The following is a 25,162-nucleotide window of genomic DNA, read 5'->3' as shown; positions in this document are numbered from 1 at the left end:
AATATTGGTCATTACTGGTTATGATGTTTCTTTTGCAAATTCATGCAAAATTATGCAAATAGATATTTAAAAACTATTGGGATTCTGGCATTGAGTACTTATTGCGTTTGGTGTCTATGACTATTTCCTTGCACTCATCTGAATTAGCTTACTTAAAGTCTCAGCCCATGTGTAAGACATCAAGGCCCTGAGATGTGAGGCAGTTAGCAACGAATAAGGAACAGTGAAATATATTCATGAGGAACCATTTAATTTTCACTGTCAAGGCTTACTGAGCTTGTTGTGCTAATCCAATGAAACATACAAGAATGACTCAACCAGTTAGAACCCATGTAGAATCACCTCTTGGATTCTTGAGGTCAGAAGCCTCATGTGAATCTTTCAGTGGAAAGCAAGAAACAAGAAGAATATTTAATATTTTAAGATTTAAAAGGAAAATGTGAATGTAGAAATTAAAATCACAAACAGGCAAATTTAGTAAATATTTAGGATTGTTAATGTTTATGTTTCTAATGCATTGCCCATCATATGAAAGCAATATGATAACCTAATTATTAGACAAATCCATCACTATGGAGGATGGTAAAATTAAGAACCTCAAAAAAAAAACCAGTGAATGTTATGCTGACAACATTTGACAAAACTACAAGGGATATATAATTACTGTGTACAAAAACGAAATGGACAATTGGAGTTCTATCTGACTCAGCTATGATGATGTTATCACAGATTAAAAAGCCTCCTTATAGCAGAATGGAGAACAACAGACTAATTGCTTTCCCATTAGCGTGGTTTGAATAAGAGTTTTTCTTTCTGCTTTAAGTACAGTTTTTGTCTCTGGCAACATATACTTTACTATAGTTACACTAAGTGGGGATTAAGTTACAGATTTACAGTTACAGTTTCAGTTAGTCTGAAACATTCCTTTAGTTTATCTTGGGCTCATTTAATTATTGGTAAAGGGGTCACACAGAGTGGCATGGTGTTTAACTAGAAGTTGTAATTAGCAAAGCGATCCTCTGTTGGGTAAATTTCAGAGACCGTTGGACCAATGGATTTCCACTGTCATATCTGCAAGTCACACTTATATTTTTGCTCTTGTAGTGCAATCAGGGCCAGAGGTTGAAGTGCTGACCAAAAGAAAATTCTTCTGATGATTCCTCAGTTCATGCTATGATAATGAACCGGACCATATTTTTCTCATAAATACAGTATCATTTGCTATGTTTTGGATTTTCATATTTTAGTGAAAAAAAAGAAAGCAAGCAAACTAAGAATCCACTTACTGTTATCTGAAGTAAGACCTTCTGGGTACTTTCTCTTTTACTGGCTGACCTCTCCTCTCCAACTGGCAAGTAAACGTTTGTTTCTGCTGCGCTTTCTGAGAATAAAATACAAAATATGGAAAATAACCTTCAAAACCCAAACGTATTCAGTATTATTACAATAAAGTTACTAAACGTAATGTTGTCTCAGTTTATTTGAAAAAAAAATCTGCCACTTCTGGCCTGGACCAACACTGTCCTACCATTATCATCCTCATCCATGTCTGACTTTTGCACAGATTCACTGTCTGTGGGCAAGCAGGAGTCTCTGCACTGGGGTAGGCTGGGTGATCCACTGCACACAGCCACCATCTTTCTAGGGCCAAGTCTCACATCTGGAGTAAGGGAACTGAACTCAGGCATGGAGCCTGAATCCATGGCCTTACTAGGGTCTCCAGAAGCACTGGGGGTGTAAGACACAGGTTTCAGTGGGACTGGTGGTGGGGTGCCCAGAAAGGTCTTTCTACCGGGCCGGTTGTCCAAATAAGCCCTCTGGGTGTAGGCCTCAGCGGCTCTGTGTATTTCTCTCTCTTGCTCCTCTTTGCTGCTCTTGCAGTAGGTGTGACAGACGAGGATGTTTAACACCGCCAAGAAGAAGATGGCCAAGAAGAGTATCACTGCCGGTTCAGCCAGATCAACGTTCCAGGAAGAGGAGATGAAAATGTCGTGGCCGTCACCGTGCATCTCGCACAGCCGCCCGCTGAAGCCCGGCTGACAGCTACAATTGAAGGAGCCATGGGTGTTTGTGCACCAGCCTCCATTTAGGCAAGGAAGCTGCAAACATTCGTCCATGTCAGCCAAGCACCTGGTCAGGAGAAAGCAATAACAGCCCTGTCAAAATGCACACTTGGTCACAGTGAAAACTGAAATAAAACAAGGTATCGATACACACCTTTCTCCCTTGAATCCGGCTTTACACTCACAGACAGGCCCATCCAGACTGTCAATACAATGTCCACCATTCATACATGGATTCTCCTTGCAGTATGGCCCAATCTCACATCTGCAGTTGCAAACAGATTGCTGAGGTAAAAACCTCTTCTCTTTAAACACTAGTGTCACCATACCCTCAATAATTCAAACGGTGTAATTCATGCTGTCAGAACCATGTAAATACCTTTGGCCAGTGTACTGTCCTCGACAGCGGCAGTAGTACTCATTGTTGTTTTGTATACATACTCCACCATACAGACAGGGGTTGGAAGCACATGGACTCATACTGAACTCACAGTGAACTCCCATGAATAAATTATTACACATGCAGTAATAGCCTACAAAAGATAATCAATTAGTCATCTTAGCAATACCATGAATAAATACTGCATATAAATATATAACAATGGGTATTTATCCTTCTATTTACTAATTGACTGACTTCAATGGAGAGGATGGACAGGGGCTAACTGTTTGTAGTGTTTTCTCCTCACTATTTTGTGTCGGTTTATGGAGCTCAGTTTACCTCCACTACGCCTCTGAGAGCAGTGTCCTCCATTGAGGCAGGGGTTGCTTGAGCAGTCTGTGTCTGGAGTTGAGTTCATGTCACAGCCTGGCATTACTTCTGCCATGTCGTCTAATGCAATTCCTGACAGTGCTTCTGAACGCAGGAGGAGGCTGTGCTCATTAAGGCGCACCAGGTCCATGCATCCCTGCAGGCTGCTGGAGACGGACAGTGTACGCCTGGGCCGAGAGCCAAGTAACCCAGTATGTCTGCCAAGGATCACCTGGACATCCAGGCCAAGGCAGGGGTACGCACCAGACAGGATGCTTGAGGCGGAGTGGAGGTGGTCCAGGACCAGCCTGGCATGGCTTCTCTTTACCTCCATCTCCACGGTGTGCCAGTGACCATCATTTACAGCAGTCCTGTGCACAGGCATGGTAGCGAGCCCACTGCCACAGTCCAAATGGCACTGCAGCCTGCCTTCTGCTACCTGCAGACAGTAATCAGCACAGTGCAGGCATTCAGTACATATGAAGGCATTGTAGTGAAGCAAGGAATTTCCATGTGCATGCATTTTATTATGGTAAAATTCAAACATTGACCATCGAGGACATTTACAGAGACCACATAACTAAATTGCAAAGAGCAAATTAGAGTAGGACACAAGTTTAAATGATTTTTAAAATAAATGTTGCCATTTTTTAATACTCATACCTCCAGAATGCTATAGCCTCTTCCTTTAACAATCATCACTGTTCCATGGCTAGAAAGAGTTTTAAACCTAAGAGAAAACTTAATTACTTCTGTAGTGTTCCTTCTCCAATGATATTTGATGTAGCTTTTCTCACTGAACCTCATTAAAGAACCTCCTGGAAATAAGACCATCACAGAAAGTGATACTAGACACAAAGCCAGTGTTCAAATTCATTACCCTTTCAAGTATATCTGTTGACAGACTTCATAGACTAAGGAAAATACAGAATACATCAAGTTTTTCTGCTGTCTTTTCAGTCTTTGCGGTATCTCAAAGGCATGTTTAAAAGTGAAAACATTCTGAGAGATGTTGAAAATGAAAATAATGATTTCTCATATTACACATGATCAAATATGGTATGCTTCATTTAATGAGTCTTGGGTACACTGCACTACCACTACTGCCTACAAATGGTTTTGAAGACTAACAACGTATTTTGGCTGGATTTAGATGCTTTTTATGGGAAACTGAAAACAATTAAGAAGATAATTCAAAATGCTTTGGATTACATAACATTTTTCCTCTTTACCCTCTTGGCATATGCAGTGATATTTGTCTTTTCCTTGGAAGGACATACAATAATAGCCCTCTGGACATATGTTATTTGAACACCCTTGTCTTCTTTCAGGGCATTTTTCACCTACATACATCAATGTAGATATAGTAAAACTACAGATACAGTAATATAAAATCTCAAAAGACTGAGGATTTAATGCCATGTTAGCCTCAGATTATGATCTCTCCCAATATGAGGAACTTACCTTTGCAGATACATCTAGGAGTGATGCGGTAATGTGGTGTGACGTAGCTCACTCTGCTTGTGCCAGAAACCACCATGCTGCTTGGGTCCAGGGTCACCACCCGTCCACACACACGTCCCAGACGCTCAGTGTCTGTGCACCAGCGAGGTGTAACACTCACCACTCTCAGGCTGCTGAGCCTCGCAGGAACTGTGGAGGAAGTGTTGAGCTTGTGCAAGAGAAGCTCCAGGAAAGAGTGACTACTTCCAGACCCCTCCAAGGACATGAGCACGTCAAGGTCATTGGCTTCCACCGGCTGCAGGCTGAGGATCTGAACCCCAGCCACACGGGTGCCTGCGATGCCACAGAGGACACGCTGGATGTTCCTCCAGTGGTCATGGATGAAATGCGTGGCATTGATGCCGGCAAAGCGTACCGACACGGAGCGGTCCAGCATCCTCTGTGTGATCCGCCGCACGTGCACGGTGACGCCGGCCGAGGCAGAGAAGCGGCCGTCGCTGACCGAGATGTTGAGCAGGTAGTAGCCCACGTCCAGGCCTCCGTAAGCCAGCAGGTGGCCATCCGCGCCAGACACAGAGAACAGGTTGTTGAGCGGCGGTTCGAAACTGTATGTGAGGGTGTCATACTCATCTGGGTCAGTTGCATGCACCTTCCCAATAAAGCCTCCTGGGAACTCCTCTCCTAGGACCAGGATGAAGATCTCTTGGGGAAACACACATGGAGGATACACACTTGCTTGAGCTATGTGAATGTTGAGGAGGGCGGATGACTGGAGAGGAGGTTGGCCACTGTCAGAGACCTGACAATATGATAAATGAAGCATAAATCAACTTAACATCTATCTATTCAGGTATGTTTAAATCATTTAGTACAAAATGATAGCTAAATAACATAATTTTAAGGCTTAATTTCTGTAGTAAGTAGGTTTTTTTTGTTCTTAAACCAGCAGGTCATTTCAGTTTTTCAACAGAAGAGGGAGCTCTGGACAAAATGTGGAGTAAAACCCGTAACAACCAAACCAAAAGTAGGCTTATTTGTATATTTAGATTTTGGACTTTTAATAAAAGGCCAAACCTTTTTGTGGCATGCAAAAAGGATATGAGTAACAAGTAACATTCTATAGCTTACACTCCAACACTGTGGAAAAATGAGAGTTCAGCAAATGAATATACTGTAATACAGTAAACGGTCCTTACCTGCACATACACAGCATATTCATTCTTTCCTATACTCTTGAGTGACGCCGTGGTCCTAACAACTCCCTGATGGTCTATACTGAAGAGCTTTCCCTCATTGCCCTTGAAGATGTTGTAGGAGAATGGGGGTCCATTTTCGGGGGAATCATTGTCTGTCACGCTGAGCTGCAAGACACTGGCTCCTGAATGCAGACTCTCCTGTGATACACAGAGAGAGATGGATAGACAGACAACTCAGCCCAGTCAGCCAAGCCCAGGGGATTATCGCTTCCACATTGGTGAGAGCTCAGCCAATCTGTGGACCATGGAGGAGGAGAGAGGAGTTTGTCAGCTTCAATTTGGCCTGCTTGGTATGCCAGGACGCGCCTACCTGTATGACGAGGCTGTAGTTAACCTGGGAGAAGATGGGGGAATTATCATTGACATCAGCCACTGTTATATTGATTGCAGCAGTGCTTGATTTGGGAGGATTTCCACTGTCTGAAGCCAAAACTGTCAGCTTGTACCCAGCAACCTAATTTAAACAAGACAGAAAAGAACCTGAGCTAAATTCATCTTCAGCTTTTCTGAAAAAAATTAAAGAAAATATAACTTAAAGGTTTAAGATTGTTCTGTCTCAAAAGGAGGGTGTGCTTTTTTTTATCGGGACACAATGAGAGAGGGAGTTAATGAATTAGAGTATTTAGAAAGTTCGACCTTTTCTCTGTCTAACTGATGAGCCACTTTCACTACCCCGCTGACTGTGTCTATGATGAACGGGCTGCCCTCGTAACCAGCCGCAATGGAAAAGCGCAGTCGATTGTTTGAAGGCCCATCGAAGTCACTCGCCGACACCTAAAGAAATGGATCAGCATAACTAATCATATGGGTAACTAATCACCAACATGTGTGATTATTGACACCATACAATTGTTTCTACAACCCCACCAGATGTCTAGCCAAGTTATGCCAAAGACAGCTAATTGGGTTGTGACTATATGAAGCTACACTCACAGTTAACACTGAGCAGCCAGCCTCGGAGTCCTCCTGGACTGCTGCTGAGTAGACCTCCTGGCTGAAAACAGGACAGTTGTCGTTGACATCTGTCAGATGGATGGTGACGGTGGCTGTGTCGCTCAGTGCCTCCTCCCCACCAGACGTGGCCTTCACTGTCAAGTAGTGCTGACGCGACGCCTCGTAATCCAGCCGTGCAATCACAAAGATGTCACCTGTAGAGATGGAGAGTCTCAGAAAGATTTGAGGCCATAATAAGAGTCTTCTAGAGATAACTACCCTCATGCAGTAAACATGGAGTCAAGCACCATGGCTCCAGGTAGTATGCTAGCTACCACACAAGATGATCCCACATAAACAGGAATTTTTTTTTTTTTACATACGAAAACTGCTTGTGGTTACCAGTGTGTTTCTACCTGTTTGAGAGTTGATCCTGAATGCACCCTTCTCATTGCCAGCCGTGATAGAGTACCACGTATGACCGTTGGACTGCACATCTCTGCCGGCTGCAAAAACCGTCAGAAGCTGGGTCCCTACAGCTATGTCTTCAGGCACCGTGGAGACGTAGTCCCTCTGCTCAAACAAAGGAGGATGGTTGTTAGCCCCCACCACGGCCACCTCCACAGAGCAAAGCGAGGAGAGCCTCCGGGGGGCACCGTGGTCCACAGCGCAAACCCTCAACCTGTATGAGGCCTTCTTTGGTCTGTTCAGAGGCTTCACTAGGCTGATGATCCCAGACTGCTCCTCAATAGAAAACAGGCCTCCAGCAGAGTATTCGAATGAATAGCTGATTTTACTGTTCAGCCCTGAAAGCAAAGAAGAGGTGAAGAGGCTTGTAAGTCTTCGTAAGAGGTTGGCCGACATTAAACATGGGGCACCACAAGGGCCTATTTGGGCCCCTCTCTGTGTAGACTTAGGGAGTATAGCACAAATATATTTAGGCGGAAAAGGAAAAGTGAAAACTTAAATGAACGATTTTTGTTAAAGTTTACACTTGAGCATAAATTGTTGTAGTTTATGCTTATCACACAGATATGTCTATAGTGCTTGGTAGTGCTGACCATGTTGTTTGTGACATCCTGCTATCCAGACCTGTCGCTCATTTCTGCTGTTGAAATTTGTCTATTATCAGCTGAATGAATTGAGCTTAATCACCTAACGGTCTCCACTCACAATAACAAGAATTCATAAATAAATGGTGTATGTTCTAATCCTATCAAAACTGGTGTACATGAGTAAGAAGAATAAGGCAGTGATTACAGAGACACCCACCCAGGCAGTTGTTTATGCCAGTGATTAGCGCACACAATCTTGTTTGTGAAAGAGACAAGACTGCAAACGACTTTGAAAAGAATGGATGTGATGAGGAATGGAATGTGCACATAACTTTTTCCCATGGCAACATTCATCAAACCGTCTTCACTGGATAAGCTACAGCAACGAATGAAACTGCAGCAGTAAAATCGGAACTGCGGAAATCAAGTGAGCAGACTGGTGAAAATTTAAAAATGTATCAACAAATAGGCACCATGCTTTAGAGACTGCACAGGAGAGAGTGCAAACTGATCTCAGCCTTAATTGATATGGAGCTGCGATTATCATCACGACATGAGCTTGAACCGTGCCTGCTGTGTGAACATAATTGGTCGTTTTTTTTAAAGGACCCAGACAAGTCCAGATGGTGGGCGATTTTGCACTGGACCAGATGGGTGAAACGGTGAACGCTCCATTCTGCGAGAGAAGAGCTGACTGCCAACGGAAACTGGCACATAACGAGTGCTATAAGCATACGAAGCGAATCAATTGATTGCTCTCAGCAGCAAGCAAATGTGTGTGGTGGAGGTCTGTCAATTTCTTCTTTTTCCATAATTGTACAAAGTCAAAAGCGCAGACTTTGTTTCCATAAACACCACACGACTACAACACCTGCCTCAGCATGGAAGTATAAAGGGAAACATTCTTACCAGTATCGGCATCGGAGGCCTGCAGACGTGCCAGACAGGCCCCGGGCTGTGTGTTCTCAAGGACATTAACATGGTACATGTCAGAGGTGAATATAGGGGCATTGTCATTAATGTCTTCAACGGTGATTAACACATCAGCCTGACAGAAGCGATTCTCCCCGTCCAACGCCTGCACTGTAACGTTATACACATCTCTCTTCTCTCGGTCAAGGGGCAGCAGTGTCTCCAGTGTACCTTGTAGAGAAGCACCAAAATATTTAGAATGAACAACAGAAAATCATCATTACACAATAATAATCAGACAGGATATTTTTTATCAGAAATGTTTTCATTTATTATTGGCATTTTTATTTTTATTTGTTAATTCATTATAAAATTATATGGTAAGAAGGTTTATCCCAAGGCACTAAAGTGGAGCTAAAGTGGTACTGTAAATATAAACATAAACACCACATGCTTTGGCATATAAACATCTGTTTGTAAATATCCATGTCAGCTGTAGTAAATTTTTTATACTCCCTGGTACACTGCAGCTTTCAACAATGTGCTATACTGAAAGCGATTTTAACAGGCGTTTGTTTTTACCTGTAGCAGAATCAATTCTGAAAGAGTCATCCCCACCTCCGGTTAGGCGATATATAATTTCAGCATTTGACTTGATATCTGGATCAGTGGCTGAAACCCGCAGGATGAGTTTTCCTGCTGGGGAATTTTCTGGAACCTTTACAGCATACAGACCCTAAGACACAGCACAACTGAGACTAGCACTGGAGCTTGAAAATGTTTAAAAACATTACTGTCCTGACAATCCACCCAAAAAGGTTTTTCATATACGGAAGCTATAAAAAAATACCTTCTCACAGACAGGGTCATTGTCATTTGCATCAAGAACTGTGAGATCTACAGTAGTCTTGGCCATGTAGGTTCCATCTGTGGCTGTTATATTCAGGACATAATGCTCCCTGTCCTCTCTGTCCAAGGTTTTGCCAGCCATGACTGTGCAAGCACTGTACACATATCCCACCAGAAACAGGCCCTGAGGTTCTTTACCTAAACAGAAAAACAGGCTAATGAGCATGAGAGCAGGAGTCTAAAACAGATTAGATTTCTAGTAGCTTTGCATTTTCGCGCTCTAAATAGGTCTGGGAGAGTACTTTTTTCACTGCAGCTAACAAGGCAGTTATGGCTCCCATCAGGGCTTGAAATTCCTTTGAACACTTTCTCTTGAGTATTAACTTGCAACCTACCACATCTTTATTATTACTGATTTTGTGTCTCCAATATTACTATTTTACATCTCCATTTTTACTATTTACACATCTCCATTATTATTGATTATTTATCATGTCCAACATATTAAATTCCGTTGACCAGCCCACAGTCTCATTATGTCTGACAAAATGCTTTTCAACCTTCTTAAAATCAGTCTTATTGTCTATCTTTCACAATAATACATTAAATGGTAGTATCTATTGTTTAGCATTACAGGCCTTACTTGTGATGAAGCAACTGAATCTCCTGTTGATCTCCTCACTGTCATTGTCTGTGATGCTCAGCGTGGTTATGACAGTGCCTGGTGCAGATTCATCCTCCCTCACTGCAGCCTTGTACACTGCCTCAGTAAACACCGGAGGATTGTCATTCACATCCACCACAGCCACCTCCACAATGGTGGTGCCAGTCATCTGCAACTCTGGTGCTCTATCTGTGGCGATAACTATTATTGTATACATGTCTTTTTTCTCCCTGTCTATCTCTGAGACAGTGGTGACCCATCCTGTCCTGCTGTCCACAGCAAACAACTCCAGAATCTCAGGGTTCTCCTGATTCTCAGCTAGGCTATATACGACCTGACCGTTCACTCCAGAGTCCAAGTCCATAGCCCTTACCTGGACTACAGAGGTGCCTCCTGGTAAGTTCTCAACAATGAAAGACTTGTAAGTGCATGAGTCAAACTGTGGGTTGTTGTCATTTACATCTTTTAATTGTATATTTATGTCTATGACTGAGGTTAGCTCCATGTGCTCTGCAGTGCCCTGGACCTGTACTGAGAGCTGATACCATTTAGTAGTCTCATAGTCAAGTCGTTTGGTGAGTTTTAGCTTTCCAGTGTTAGTTTCAATGACAAATGCATCATCTCTGTTACTCTCTGGAATGTTTCCCCTTATAAGCCTATAGAGCATAGGATCTTTGCTTTTAGACTGGATGACATATAGCTCAGTCCCAACTGGGAGATCCTCTGCAAGTTCCAGCTGAAGCAATGTTTCAGCAAGCATTGGCACAGGCAAATCAGAAGGAAGTATTGTAATTGAAACCGGAACAACAGATTGTTTTGAAGGGCTTCCAGAATCTTTAGCCTTCACATAGAAGGAAAACATTGCATTTTGTAGTTCCATTAGACTTCCTTTTGTGACAACTGCCCCACTAAAGGGGTGAATTTCAAAGTGTCCAATGTCTGAGTCCATGGTATATACAATGTCAGCATTACTTCCCTCATCATCATCCACAGCTGATATTTTTATCACAGTCATTCCTATGGGAACAGTGTCCCAGACTGTGGCTTTATACTCGGATAGCCTAAACTTTGGTGCATTGTCATTTACATCCGACAGAAGTACAACAACAGTGCAAAAGCCCACTTTTCCTCCTCCATCCTTAGCAAGTATGTTTATAGGGATCACTTTCTCTGCTGCATTCTCTCGATCAAAGCTTTCAGCTGTGTGAATCTGCCCATCAGCATTTACAGTGAATTTGTCTTGGGCCACATCATTTACAATAAATAATGTAACTTCACCATATTCTCCAGGATCCTGGTCATGCACCTGCACCCAGGCAACCAGTGTCCCTAAAGGAGAGTTCTCCAGAAGTTCAACAACATACTTGTCTTGTGTAAACAGTGGGCTATACTTATTTGCACTTATCACATCAACTTTTACCTTAGCCAGAGCTCTGAAAACTCCATCAGTGGCAAATACTATTAAGTTATAGATACTCTCCAGTTTTTGCCTTTGGTGGCTTGCAATGGCAATTACTCCACTGCTCTTATCAATACCAAAGACACTGTCCTCATTCCCAGATAGAAAAAAAAACTCCAGTTTTGCAATATCAGTGCTGTCAGCATCAGAAGCATAAACACGGGCAACAAAATGACCTGGAGGTGAGAGCTCACTGACAGTAGCATTGTATAGTTGATGTGAAAATACAGGTGGGTTATCATTTAGGTCAGTAACATGTATTACCACTGTGACCATACTGTACAGCTGAGGAACTCCACAATCCAAAGCTTTTATGGTCAGCTCATGCTTCGGCTCCGTTTCATGGTCCAACATAGCAGTAGTCCAGATAACCCCACTTTGATCATCTATTCTGAAGTGCTCTGAATTAGACCCATTTTTTGCATACAAATGATAGAATATTTCTTTGTTGATCCCACTGTCTGAGTCTCTAGCAGTAATTTGCAATACTGAAGCACCTATCATAACAGACTCAGAGATACTAATGTTATATGACTTCATATCAAACATGGGTGCATTGTCGTTGATATCCTCTAAAATTATGTCTACAAAAACTTCAGCATGAGCCCCAGTTAGAGAGTCTACTGCATGGATAATTATCCTGTGTGCAGGGTGTGTCTCATAGTCCAATGGTTTAATCACTTCTATGACTCCAGTGTTAAAGTTAATGGAAAAATGACCAAACAGGTCTCCCTCATAGATCTTGTAGACTGTACGGGTCCCAACAGACTCATTTGCTCGGACCTGCACTACTGAAGTATGTAACAGCACATTCTCGGGAATTTCAATTTTATAAAAAGGTCTTTCGAACACTGGTGTGGCTTTGTTTACAACAGTAATTGTCATCTCTGCTGTTGAGGAAAGGAGCTCATGACCACCATCCACAGCTATAACTTTAAGCAAAAACCTTGTGTTGAGACTTTCCTGTTCAAATAGCCTTTTTAGGGAGACTTCACCAGAGGGATTTATCTGAAAATATTTATCACCCCCTTTCAAATGGTATTTAATCTCTGAATTTCTGTCAACATCCCTGTCCACTGCAGTTACCTGCCTAAAAACAGTTCCAACTATAGCATCCATCTGAGCAACAATAGTATAGGGCAGGTTGACAAACAGTGGTGCATTATCATTGACATCTTCAACAGTGACTTTCACAAGCACATGGGCAGTTCCAACTCCGTTCTTCTCTTTGGTAACCTCCACAATCACATCAAATGTGTCTTGTTCCTCTCGATCAAATGGTATCCCAGTGGTAAAGAGAACCCCAGAGGTATGACCTATATCAAATCTCCTGTCTGGATTCAGAATGGAATATAATAGAGGTTCATCTATTTTGTTCCCGACTGCAGCAATAATAGCCAAGGTTTCCCTCTCTGAAGAGTTCTCCTGTATGGAGGCAGTGAATATTTCCTGGGTGAATTTCAGACCATGGGCTTTGTTCTCTTGAACAGTGATTTTTGCCATAGCAGTACTTGTAAACTTTCCATCAGAGACCCTGACAGTCAGAATGTACCTGCTGTGTAGCTGTGTGGCATTCTGCACAAAAATCTCACCCAAAATAGGATCAATCTTGAAGTTGTTCCTAGTGTTCCCATCTAAAATAGAGAACAAGAGCTTGGCATTGGGTAGAGAGTCATCATCTGTAGCATTTAATGTGATCACTCTTACTCCCTTGTATGTTGGCAGAAGTAGGGTTGCTTCAAAGAAATCCTGGCTGAATCTTGGGTTGCAATCATTGACATCAATGACATACACCGTCACACTGGCAACACTCTGCGTAAACAAACACGGCACGCCAGCATCATGGGCTTGCACCGTGAAGTGGAACACACGTCGATACTCATAATCAAGGCTGCTGATTGTCTGAATTACTCCTGCGCCAGAATCGATGGCAAAGTAGTTGCGAGCAAATGGCTCCACAATCTGATAGACAAGCCTGGCATTTGCTTTCTCATCAGCATCTGTTGCATGAATGACAAGTGGAGCATCTTCATTAGTCAGGACAACTGTCCTTAGTGTAGCTGCTTCGCTAATGTACCCCATAAATTCAGTCTGAGTGAAGACAGGGGCATTGTCGTTCACGTCTTTTACAAAAACAAGCAGCATGACATCACTAGACATTCCAGCCATGTTTGTACCTTGCACAGTCAATTTATACGAAGACAGGGTCTCGTAGTCCAGCTTCCTTCTGGTAACAATAGAACCTGAGTTTGGATTGATGTCAAATGTGCCATTTGTGTTTCCTTCTTTGATTTGATATAAGACAGATGACTGACTGGAGGCTGTGACCATAGTCACAAAAGTCCCAACTGGGGCTGCCTCACTGATCTCAACAGAGATTGGGCTGGGATTGAACTTTGGCTCTGCATTATTGGAAATGGTGACTGTGATATAGATTGTTGTAAAAACACTCAGCGGTGGATCTCCTTTATCTGATGCTTTCACCTTCAGCTCATACTGACTCCTGTTGGTGCAGCCAAGTTCCTCTGCGACCTTTATTATTCCCAAGATCATGTCTATTTCAAAGGAATTACTATCATCTCCTATGACAAAGAAAAGTCAGCAATATATTAGTGAATTGGAATAAACATTAACATGTCCTGCTGGTGAACAATGCATGTCTTATTAGTAATTTCCGTTTTGTGACATGATCCAATTATATAAGATAATACCAGAGAGGACAGCCAAGATTGGTAATTCATCTGCATAATTTCTTTTTGGCACCTGCATTCATTGATTGCAATCATCAAACTATTTCCTGATCATAATTACTTGTCATACATCCAACTCAAAAGAGTTTAGAAAGCCTTAATCTGCTCAGGTGCTGCTGGGAGATAGATATTCAATCGCTATTGCATTAAGATAACATTAATGCTTTTGAAAGACAACTGTCTTTTACCTGATTCTATACTGTAGAGGATCTCAGCATTCTGGCCTTTGTCTTTGTCCAAAGCAGTGACCTGTAATACAGCTGAGCCAATCGCAGCTGATTCAAACACCTGACCAGAGTACTGAGAGCTGGTGAACCATGGAGCATTGTCGTTTCTATCTTCAACATGGATGATCACTCTCACCAGGTTACGCTTCACAGGGACATGCTGATCTCGGACCTTTTGAAATATGGCATTAAAATTAGTCCACTAAGTGTTGCTATTAGTAAAATATCATATCATATTCATTGTATACATTTACACATGTTGCGAACAATGAAATAATACTTGCAAAAATAAAACAAATTGCTCTTTTGTTTCATAAAAAAAACAAGCATAAATCCCACCTTACCATAACAGTTAGGATGTGCCTGTGCATGGTTTCGTGATCTAGTTCCTCAGCAGTATATAGAAAGCCTGTCCAAGGGTCTAGACGAAAGTTCTTAAGGCTGTGTGGGTCTGTACTGCTCAGTAGCTTGTAGGATAGTTTTTTCTTATCATCTTTATCTGTAGCACTGATCTTGAGTATCTTCGTTCCTGGTTGGGTCTCCTCTGGAATGTTGATTTCATACTTAGCTTGAGCAAACTGGGGTTGATGCTCATTAGTGTCAATAACCTTGATTAAGACCTATTTCAGAGGGCAGCGAGAAAAATAACTGTAAATACATGTTAAACAGATATAATTTTAATAATCGTACTATGTTAAACAAAAGGCTATTGTACCATACTGTGCTATCACTTTAACAATACACAATTCATATTTGTTCTCTATAGGCAATCATTGCAAAAACTATGACACTGCTTTAGAGAAACATATAACATTCGAGCTGTTTTAATATATTAAATAAATCATGGCTTTTCAAGATAAGAATACCAAGTGAATATTGTCTGCCCTTAGCTGCACACTGCAGATAAGATTTGCACAAACTGAGAAAATGTCCAAATGCAAGCAACCCATTACGATATGACAAAGTGCATTTGCTGGTCCTACGGGGTAGAGCTCTCTGAAACATGAGAGGAAGTTTAAGAGTCAAAATATCAGGCTCCTTGAAAACATTACACCTCCTCACATAGCCTTTGTGCCCTCAGGCAAGCCTGCTTCCACTGAAAGAAGAGTCTCATGTTGTGACCTGATAAGTCTGGCTGCCTCGTCTGACATATTCAGGTATGGCCTAAGGAGAACTACCATGACACAAAAGAACAAAGAGGGCCCGCATCACTGCAGTACAAGGTGCAACACAAAGCCAATAAGATACAGGACATGATGATACTGATAACCATAGAATGATCTACAGCAGAGGTGTAACACCAATGCTGGAGAGCCAGAAGAGTTCCGAGTTTAGTCTTCACAGCTCACAGCTCAGTTGGTTAGTAACAGTTCAATTTTTCCGAGATGAATTCACTGTGACAGAGCAGGGGCTCCCAGTGCCAAACCCAAAGACCACCACCACCACCTGGCTGACGTAGCTCATTAAGGGCTTTGTAAATAAGCCATGTATTAACTCAGGTGTGTTAGAGCAAGGATTACCCTAATATATGCATAGCAAAGATTCACCAGGGGGGTTGTGTTAGAGAAGAGAAAGCCCATTTGTGGCCTTTCAGGAGCAGTGTTGGTCACTTCTGTGATAAATGCATTACTACAGTACACAAATTAGCAGGTAATTCAAAATAATCCTACCAATTCATGGATGGTCATGGATATTCTGCCTATGTTCATAAATATTTGATATGTACCATTAAACATTCATTTTTTGAGATTGTGCACACAGTGCTTTAAGCAATGAACAATGAAGAACCCATTCTGTATGTTGATAAAACTGGACTTGTTACTAAGCAACTGTGACAAAAGGCAAATATTAAGGGTGAAATGAACAAAGAAACATGCTCTGGAGACTCAGATTGCTTTCTGGTGTATTTGATACCTGTAATCATTGTTGTACCGATCCTAACTAGTGCTGTCAAGTCTTCGCAACAATCTGCTGTCTGTTTCCTACTTTCCATTGTCTGTTTTCTACTCTCCATACTCTATCCTGAGAGTGCACTCAGCCATCTCTCGGAGAAGTGCACTAGAACGGTATAAGAAAGGACCCTGAATAACAGCTGTTATCCTGCCATTACAGGCACTTCCGTGCACCCTATAAGTCCCTACTTTTTATTGTGCTGGTAAAAACCTATACAGATGATTTCCTGTGTTCATACCTGGGTGCTGATGGACCTGGTTCCATCTGTGGCTTCCACTGTTAGATTGTAATGTGGCCGCTGTTCTGCATCCAGTGGTTTGGCAACGATGATAGTACCACTGCCCTTCTCAAGAGTATACCACCTGCCACCATTTCCACCTGTTCATCCCAATATGGACCGTATCCGCATACGATAATAATTAATACTTCTTCCAACAGCAGGAGACATTCTACATGAGTAAAGAAACTAACGCCACAATAACACAGTTGCCTGGAATTAATATTCAGGTATCGATTTTGCAAGTGCTGCAGCAATATTCCTGGGAAATTCAACAAATGATAACAGAAGGGCGGTGACATGTCACCGGTAAAAAGGGTGAGACGTTAGAAGATACCTTCTGGCCTACAGTTCAGGTCACAAGCCATCTGGACGATGTGAAACGCTTCTTTATCATATGCGTCTCCTTGAACACAGATTCAAGCGAGGGAAAACAGCAAGGCGCAAAAAGGATAGAGAGGAGAGATTAAGGTAAGAAGTTAAGGTAAGAAGATTAGCGCAGGCTGGTAGTATGAATATACTGAAGTGCACACTACATCCATTTAACCTGAAAGGGTCATATCAATTAGTACAGCTGAGTATTTAAAATGATTACTCTGTAACACATCCTCTTCACTGCTTTTTTAAAGTGTGTGTGGAGAATGATATTGATTACCTTTGATATCAAACCAGACAGGGGAGTCAAGAGGCTGTGTGCTGATGACTCCCACCATATGGCCAACTGGATCACTCTCCATGACAGAAAACTGGAGTGAGATATCCTCAAACATTAGTTCCTCTTTAGGTAGTTCAGGTTTTGCAATCCACTCAATGTGCAAATGACAGCTCGATGACTTCTGAGGATGCCCGCTGTCCAATGCTTTAATCTGCAAGACAGCAGTGTGCATGATGGTTTCCATATCACTTTTATGGAGTGTTAGCAATCACGGGCTAAATCTCAAATGTATAGGCTCCTCTATCATGATTTGGAAATGGAGAAATGAGAGGAAGAAGCATACCGTGAGAATATGATATTCTCCCACTGAGAAAGCCTCTTTGGAGGAGACCAGCCCACTTTGTGGCTCAATGAAGAACCTCCTAGACTCCTCACCCTCTTCTATGGTGTATGAGATCTCAGAGTGAGGACTCTCATCTCTGTCACGAGCAATGATGCGATAAATCGGCTCCCTTTCGATAGCCTCCGCCCGCTCCACTACCTTGATTTTATAGACCTTCTCAAGGAATTGAGGAGCATTGTCATTCTCGTCTTGCACCTTCACGACCACGTGCACAGCTGTAGACATGGCTGGACTGCCATTATCAGAAATGGTGACCTGTTTGGAGGAAAGGCGGGTGAGCTTAGAAGTCCTGGGATCAGTCAACTACGAGTGTGAGCAACAGTGTTTACTAACCATCAATGTTAGAAGAGGACAGTTCTGGGGAGTTTCACAAATGGAAGCACTGGGCCCGGACATCTGAGATAATTCTATTAACTGACTTCAAGCTGCGACTGTTTAAGCTTTGCATTCTACAAACATGGCTGAACATCAAATGTGATGGTTACAAATTTTAATTAAGCTGGCAAAATATTTGTAATTGTCCATAATTACACCCCCAGCATCTTCCTAATGTTTATACCCCAGTAGTACATCAACAGAATGGTAGAATAGAGGTGACTGCAGGAAAATGCCTCTTGGAAGGTTATTTTCAAAGCAGGTGTCCCTGAGTAAGAGGGAAATGTGCTTCTATTGGGGGCAAACTGCTTGTGTTTCATGAATCGACTTATAAACATTATCAGTTGAATATCTTACTTCAAGCGTATGCTCTTCTTGCTCTTCACGGTCCAGCTTTTGGGAGGTTGTTGTCAACAAACCTGTGTATTTAAAGGGAGATTTTCATAAATTTCAGCAACTACTTTTGCCTTTTAATTAAGAAAATTGCCATAAACAAAAGCAAGCTTAATTACTAATAATAAACATTGACACTGGTTGATCAGTGAAAATTGATAGATGATTTAAACTTCAACAGGGCAAGGTAACATTAATTGAGTCTACATTTTGTGTTTTGTATAATACTGATCAATATTCCATTGCATTTGTGTGTTGTTCATGCTATGAATAAAAATGCAACAAAGAAACTGAGACATGAATCTACCTTTTTTAACAATAAAAAAAAAACTTTTTTCTACAGAAATAAATCTGTTTTTCACCTGGACATATACAAATGTTAAGTTAATTGTTCTACCGTTTCAGTAGAACAATTAAAATCACACTCTCAAAGAAACAAATCTCAATAATGTAATAATATAATAATATAATTGCACAATAACTTCCAGTGTAAATGTGCACTGGAAATGTATTAAGATGCAACTCTGCAGCTGTACTATCCTGCTTACACTGAAGTTCCTGTCCTGTTCTGCCCATAAATTGGGAATGTTATTCCAAACTAACTGGAAGGGGAAACTGCTGTAACTATACCCCACAAGCTGTGCTTTTTTGTGTGTGTGTCAATTGAATTTTGGGAATGTTTGTACAAGTCAAATGAATTAGCTGCATTTATTTCATGTGCTGTTCAGAGAATGGTAATCACCAAGCTGGTGTCTCAATGAACTCTGCCAGTGCTTCAATAAATTCAATTAGGACCTTGTTTTTGCCACTTTGTGGGAAATCAAAAAGGCACAGAAGTTTGAAAATTCTTCACTAAGTAATCTCCTTTGTGTTGGATCACTGACATTTTCGTGCTAACTGCTTGTTTCTGCTTGTTAGTGCAGTTAGATCTTATAGAAATGCAGGTGCTGATAGTAAAATTCTTATCAGCCAGGTGGAAATGCCTGCCTCATCTGTGTCTGTAGGCCTTAATATACTGGACTAAAATTCGCATAATGAAAAAGTACCACAAAACAAGGAGGAAGAATGTTTAAATATAAGTATTTTATAATAGTATGAGTCTGGTTTCTTCAGTCAATTTTGAAAATCTTAGAAGTGGAAATATCAGGACAACATAGATTTTGTGAAGGTGAATGGCTCATATATTTGACACTAACTATGATAACACTGTCAAGGGATGTCCCCCACCCCACAAGTCACATGGTATGGCCTGCCGCGTATAGGGGGGTTCACCCATGTTTGTAGCCACAACACCGTGAAGGCACGCACCTGTAGGGGTTACGTGTTAATGTGTGTTTGTCTATTTAAACCCCTGTCAGTGTGTGCCTCACCGTTGGTCATTGTTTGTCTGCTGATGTATGTAAAACACTTAAGTGGTCATTTGTTAGATGTGATTGTAGCCTGTGTTTAGTTAAATGTATAAGTCATGTCTGTCGTTAATGTTGTGTGTGAGTGCCACTGCTCTACATGTTTTATGTCAATAAATGTTTCACATCGAGGGAGTCTGTGCGTCCTGCTCCACGCCCATTGGCACTCGAGCCAGCGACAACGTTACAAACACATTATCCAAAATCCAGTAGTGAGGTAAATTAATCTACCTGTCTGTGAGTTAATGGTAAAAAATCCCTGCAGATTCCCACCGGTTATCTCATACGTTAGTTTGTCACTGCTTTTGGAGTCAGGATCAAAGGCTTGGATCCAGATGATGGAGACATCTTTGGGAGAGTTCTCTGGCACAGAGGAGCAGTAGACTGGCTCTGATGTCTCTGGAGCATTGTCATTAACATCCTGAACTTCAACGTAGACCTCCACAGAGGATGAGAGTGGCACTACTGCCTTGTCTGTGGCATAAACAATCAGCCAGTAATGAGCAGTGGTCTCATGGTCCAGTAGCTCCTGTGTCCTTATGACACCTATGGCAAAGATAATGAGAAACATATTCAACTACATGTTAAGCACTGTTCAGGCACTGCAGCGAATGTTCATTAAACAGTTAGCCACCTGAGGCCAACGCTGCTATCATAAAACTTGGTCATGGGTGTTTTACATAATGAACATTTCAGTTAGATTAGGAATTAGGAGATGATTTATTCACTGTAACAGAGGTGCGGCGACATGGACAGCCTAACATTTGGACTCACGGGAACATTAGATCCTGTTCCAGTAAGAACAATACTGTGCTAAAAAATTTGTACACAAAAGAAAATGGGTAAAGTTTTATCCATTTTTTATCCATATTTTATATGAGAGCCTGAACTGAAGGTTCGTCTTGATTGTGGCACTGTCATACTGAACTGTTCACAATTACACAGTTACACAGCGGGCTTTGCCATTATTCTGGTATTACAGTAAACAATTGAGTTAGTTTAAAGTAGATTGTCCATTACCTTTTGCACATTCCTGGAAAACATCAAGACTGAACCGTGAATATAATAATAATAATAATAATAATAATTACATGGTTTGTAAAAGACTATTGTCAGCTAATAAACAAAATATAGTATGATATTCAGGTCACAATTTTATAATATTTAATTAAAATCAAAAACAAATAATAATAACAAAAATGTTATACCAAGTGTCAAATAGGGCTGGAATATTGACTGCTATGGACACATCTGAAAGGTCATGAAAGCTGTACATAAAAGCACTTCTGGGTACACTGCCACTTACCGCTCATTTCATCAATGGTGAATACTCCAAGGCCTGAGCCCTCATGTATAGCGTAGCGTATTTCCCCGTCTCTTCCTTCATCCTCATCATAAGCAGTCACTTTCGTTACAGAAGCTCCAGGACGGGCATCCTCAGTCACATTTCCACAGGCCACAAAGAAAGGGAAAGATGGACGATGCAAGTTCTCATTGACGTCCACTATCTCCACTTCAATGCAGCACGTTGAGGATAAAGAAATGGGTTTTCCCCTGTCTCTAGCCTCTGCTGTCAGGTTATAGACCTGTTTCCTCTCGAAGTCAAGGGTCTGAAAGAGGTACACTGCTCCGCTCACTTTATCCACGTAAAAGCTTCCGTCCGCATCGCTGGTCAAGCTGTATCTCACTTGACCGGACTGACCCAAGTCAGGATCATGTGCCTCCAGCCACAGGATCAAGGTGCCCACTGGGATATCCTCTCTCACCCTCACATGGTAGGAGAGGGGTGAAAAGGTAGGCACGTTGTCATTTACATCCGCTAACATGATGTTAAGTATAACGGAGGATATCAGCTGAGGCTCTTCGGTTGCTTTGTCGTAAGCAGCAACCTTCAAAGCAAAGGATGGGGTTGCCTCTCTGTCCAGTGGGCTTTGAACTGTTACAATCCCTGTCTCTTCATTTATAATAAATGTGTCTGTTTTGGTCAGAAAGCAGTATCTAACTTTCCCATTGGTCCCCAAATCCTTATCTATGGCTTCTAGTTCGATGACATCTGTGCCCACAACACTGTCCTCTCTAACATCCACTGAGTACTCATTCTGTAAGAACTCTGGGCTATTATCATTGACATCCAGCACCTTGATCTCTAAAATATGTGATGAGGCCTTTTGTGGTAAACCAAGGTCATACACTGTTATGTTAAGAGTGTAGTGGTCAGTTACTTCTCTATCAAGAGGTTCATTAATTTTAAGCCAACCAGTATCTGTATCAATCATTAAACAATTGTCAAAGTTTCCCCCTGAGATGACAAAAAGCAATTTCCCATTGAAGCCACTGTCATTATCTGCTGCTTTGAGAAATAATATGCTTGTCCCCACTGGAAGGTCCTCTTTAACCTCTATTAGACTCGGAGTGGAGTCTATAAATTTTGGGGAATGGTTGTTAACTGAATGCATGTCTAAAAATTCAGCCAAATATTGCCTTTCATTGTGCACTTTGGGGCCAAAAAAGAGAATCCTAGAAAAAGTTTCCAAAACTCCAGTTTCCACACAATTCAAATAAATTTCTTTCAAATCACTAACAAAGCTTATAGTCAAATTCATGGGGAAACTAGATATCTCTCCATCATTTGCTGTTATTTCTATACTAGAAAAAAGTTGCTGTTTTCCATCCCTGTCAATTAATGACTTTTTAAGGGTTAGTGTACCAGAATTTGGATGAAGATCAAAGAGGCCCTTGTCATTACCAGCTGTAATATGATAGAGCACAAGTCCTAAATCATCTGCATCAATGGCAGACACCACTGTTATTTGTTCACCGACTCGTAAAGATCTCGGCACAGACACATTACAGTCGATATTTTCAAAGAGTGGCTGGTTATCATTAAGGTTGTTCAGGGTGATTGAGACCATAACTTCTGCTTCTCGGCGGAAAGGGGTGCCCCAGTCAGATGCTCGAATCCTTAAATAGAACTTACTTGGCATTACCTCGTAGTCCAAATCCTCAGAAGGGCTTATTACACCAGTGAAATAATTGATCGCAAAGGGCTGTTTGTTCACATTGACGATGCTATAAGTAACATATCCATTGTCCCCACTGTCAACATCTCTAGCATGCACGGCTAAAATGCTACTACCTATTGGCATGTGCTCATCAACACTGGCTTCGTATGCAGGCTGTTCAAACTTCGGAGCATTGCTGTTCATATCTTTGACATTGACCACTATCTTAGTTTCAGCTCGTCTATCGCTAGTAATTACATTAAACTCATACTGGCTAACGTGCTCTGCCTGGAGAGGTTCCACAGTGGTTACGAGGCCAGTGTTTGGATTAATAGTGAATGGGTAGTTGTGCTGTTTAATCCTATACTGTATTAAATACTTCATATTTACATACCGTGTCATAGCTCTGACGGTAACTACTGGAGAGTGTGGAGGAGCAAACTCACTGATAGTAACCCTGTAGATACTTTTTTCAAACTTAAGTGATTCCAAGATGTCATGTGGGGGTTTCACCTTTACAGTTACTGCTGAAGAAAACCTGGGTGGATTTCCCTTATCCTTGGCATGCAAGGTAAGGTTATATCCAAAGTTATATCCCTCCCATGCAACCTCTTTGATGGCTTTGATCTTGTATTCCTTCATTTGAGGGCTCACTCTAATGGCCTTAAACTGCTGGAATGGATCCCCAGCCACTATGTCCAAAGACGCTATCTCTCCATTCTCCCCTTCATCGTCATCTTCCACAGTCAAAAAAGCATAGCTAGGATCCTGGGTAGTGTTCCATGGAGTTAAAAGAATAGCAGTGACAACAGGTGAATGCACGTTGGCTTGCAATACCTGCACCGTCAGTTTCGCTGTACTGCTGACTCCGCCGCTCCCGTGGTGTTTTATGCCTCTGTCCACGGCAAGCACATCAATGTCATACCGCGGCACATCTAGGTAGTCCAGCTTGCCGGTCAGAGTTATGACACCACTTGTAGGATGGACTGAGAACACAGACGTCCACTCTTTGAAGCTGAAATAATATTCTCCGTTGGTCCCGGTGTCGGCATCTGTTGCTGAGACTTTGCCTATGCTGGTATATATCGCAGTGCTTTCAGGTACTGTAATGCTATAGATCGTTGGTGAAAACAGAGGACTGTGGTCATTTGTGTCCAGAATTTGCAGTTTAACTTGTGTTCGTGCCTCTACACCTGAGTGCCTTTCAACTGCTAGTACAGTAAAAATGTACTGGTCGTTTACCTCCCTGTTGAGTGTGGCAGAACGTCCCCCTTTTGTCTTTATTCGCAGGAAACTGAAGTCACCCAAAACATGCTCCTCAGCTTTGAACAAATGTTTGTGGTCTCCAGATTCTATTCTGTATGATATATCCCAGAACCGATCCAATATGAAAATGCCCATTTTAATAGGGCATTCAACAAAGGTTTTTGGAATTGAATTCTCAAATATAGTTGCATTATAGAGAGAATGTGTAAAGTTTAAAGTTAATGTCTTTTGCTGCGCCCCTATGCAAGCGCAGACTAAGAGCAACAGGAAATTATTCCAGCATTTACCCATTGCGGCATAAGATATGGGTACACTGAAAAAGAGCAAAAGAATATAAATCAAATGTCAAAGATGGATATATGAATAGAACAAAATAGACTTCTATGCATTTTACTGAAGTCCCCTGTATAAACCCCTTTAGCAGTTAGATACCTAATTTACATATTTAATAATATTTAGTAATATTATTAATGATTTTAGCAATTTTAAAATGATATTATGGACTGTATGGCAAGGTAAGCTAAAAACTCTCAATTACAAAGTCATGTTATTTATGCCGTAGACTGCAAAAGACACGTTTCTTAATTATTTGAAACCTTCAGTGGCTAAACATATGTAGGCTACATAAACGTCTTGACACGTTTTAACTTTAACACCGACACAATGACAAGCGCAATCTTCTTACTATCTGCTGTAACAGTTTACAAGAAACCCCATCTTATCCTGTGTTTTATATATATATATATATATATATATATATATATATATATATATATATATATATATATATATATATATAAAACATGAAGTTATAGAACATGTCGGCTAGACTTCAGAAGCACAATATTCGCAAACGCCTAATTTGAAAATGCTCGATTGTAATGATACTTTTTATTGGTTTTTAAATTACGCATACTCACCATATCAACCGAGAAATGTACTCCGCACACGAGTTTAATGAACTTATGAAGAGAAAACTGTCAACAGTCTGCGTTTACGGATTCCTCAGAAGTCATTTGCTGTCTTTCCTCTGTCCCCATGCATTACCC

At 41.4% G+C, this 25,162-nt stretch overlaps 1 protein-coding gene across 1 annotated transcript in view; it reads right to left on the bottom strand.

Annotated features, from left to right (window-relative positions):
* Positions 1 to 24,404, bottom strand: part of fat1b (FAT atypical cadherin 1b) — a 31,034-nt gene extending 6,630 nt beyond the window's left edge. The window contains 27 exon segments of the mRNA XM_081699346.1: positions 1,293 to 1,381; positions 1,529 to 2,130; positions 2,218 to 2,328; positions 2,443 to 2,596; positions 2,785 to 3,253; positions 3,478 to 3,635; positions 4,029 to 4,157; positions 4,279 to 5,077; positions 5,475 to 5,672; positions 5,845 to 5,988; positions 6,171 to 6,308; positions 6,468 to 6,682; positions 6,884 to 7,273; positions 8,432 to 8,665; positions 9,017 to 9,170; positions 9,285 to 9,481; positions 9,927 to 13,406; positions 13,584 to 13,988; positions 14,345 to 14,555; positions 14,728 to 15,003; positions 16,575 to 16,714; positions 16,951 to 17,019; positions 17,269 to 17,479; positions 17,612 to 17,926; positions 18,404 to 18,465; positions 20,077 to 20,391; positions 21,152 to 24,404. Of these exon segments, the coding sequence (XP_081555472.1) occupies positions 1,293 to 1,381; positions 1,529 to 2,130; positions 2,218 to 2,328; positions 2,443 to 2,596; positions 2,785 to 3,253; positions 3,478 to 3,635; positions 4,029 to 4,157; positions 4,279 to 5,077; positions 5,475 to 5,672; positions 5,845 to 5,988; positions 6,171 to 6,308; positions 6,468 to 6,682; positions 6,884 to 7,273; positions 8,432 to 8,665; positions 9,017 to 9,170; positions 9,285 to 9,481; positions 9,927 to 13,406; positions 13,584 to 13,988; positions 14,345 to 14,555; positions 14,728 to 15,003; positions 16,575 to 16,714; positions 16,951 to 17,019; positions 17,269 to 17,479; positions 17,612 to 17,926; positions 18,404 to 18,465; positions 20,077 to 20,391; positions 21,152 to 24,404 (12,918 nt within the window).
* Positions 24,405 to 25,162: the final 758 nt, after the last annotated feature.

This window comes from Electrophorus electricus, chromosome 16 (assembly GCF_041902795.1).
Source record: "Electrophorus electricus isolate QZ-2024a chromosome 16, ASM4190279v1, whole genome shotgun sequence".
Classification (NCBI taxonomy): domain Eukaryota; kingdom Metazoa; phylum Chordata; class Actinopteri; order Gymnotiformes; family Gymnotidae; genus Electrophorus; species Electrophorus electricus.
Note: the sequence above shows the minus strand (reverse complement) of the source record. Positions and strands in the feature narration are given on the sequence as shown.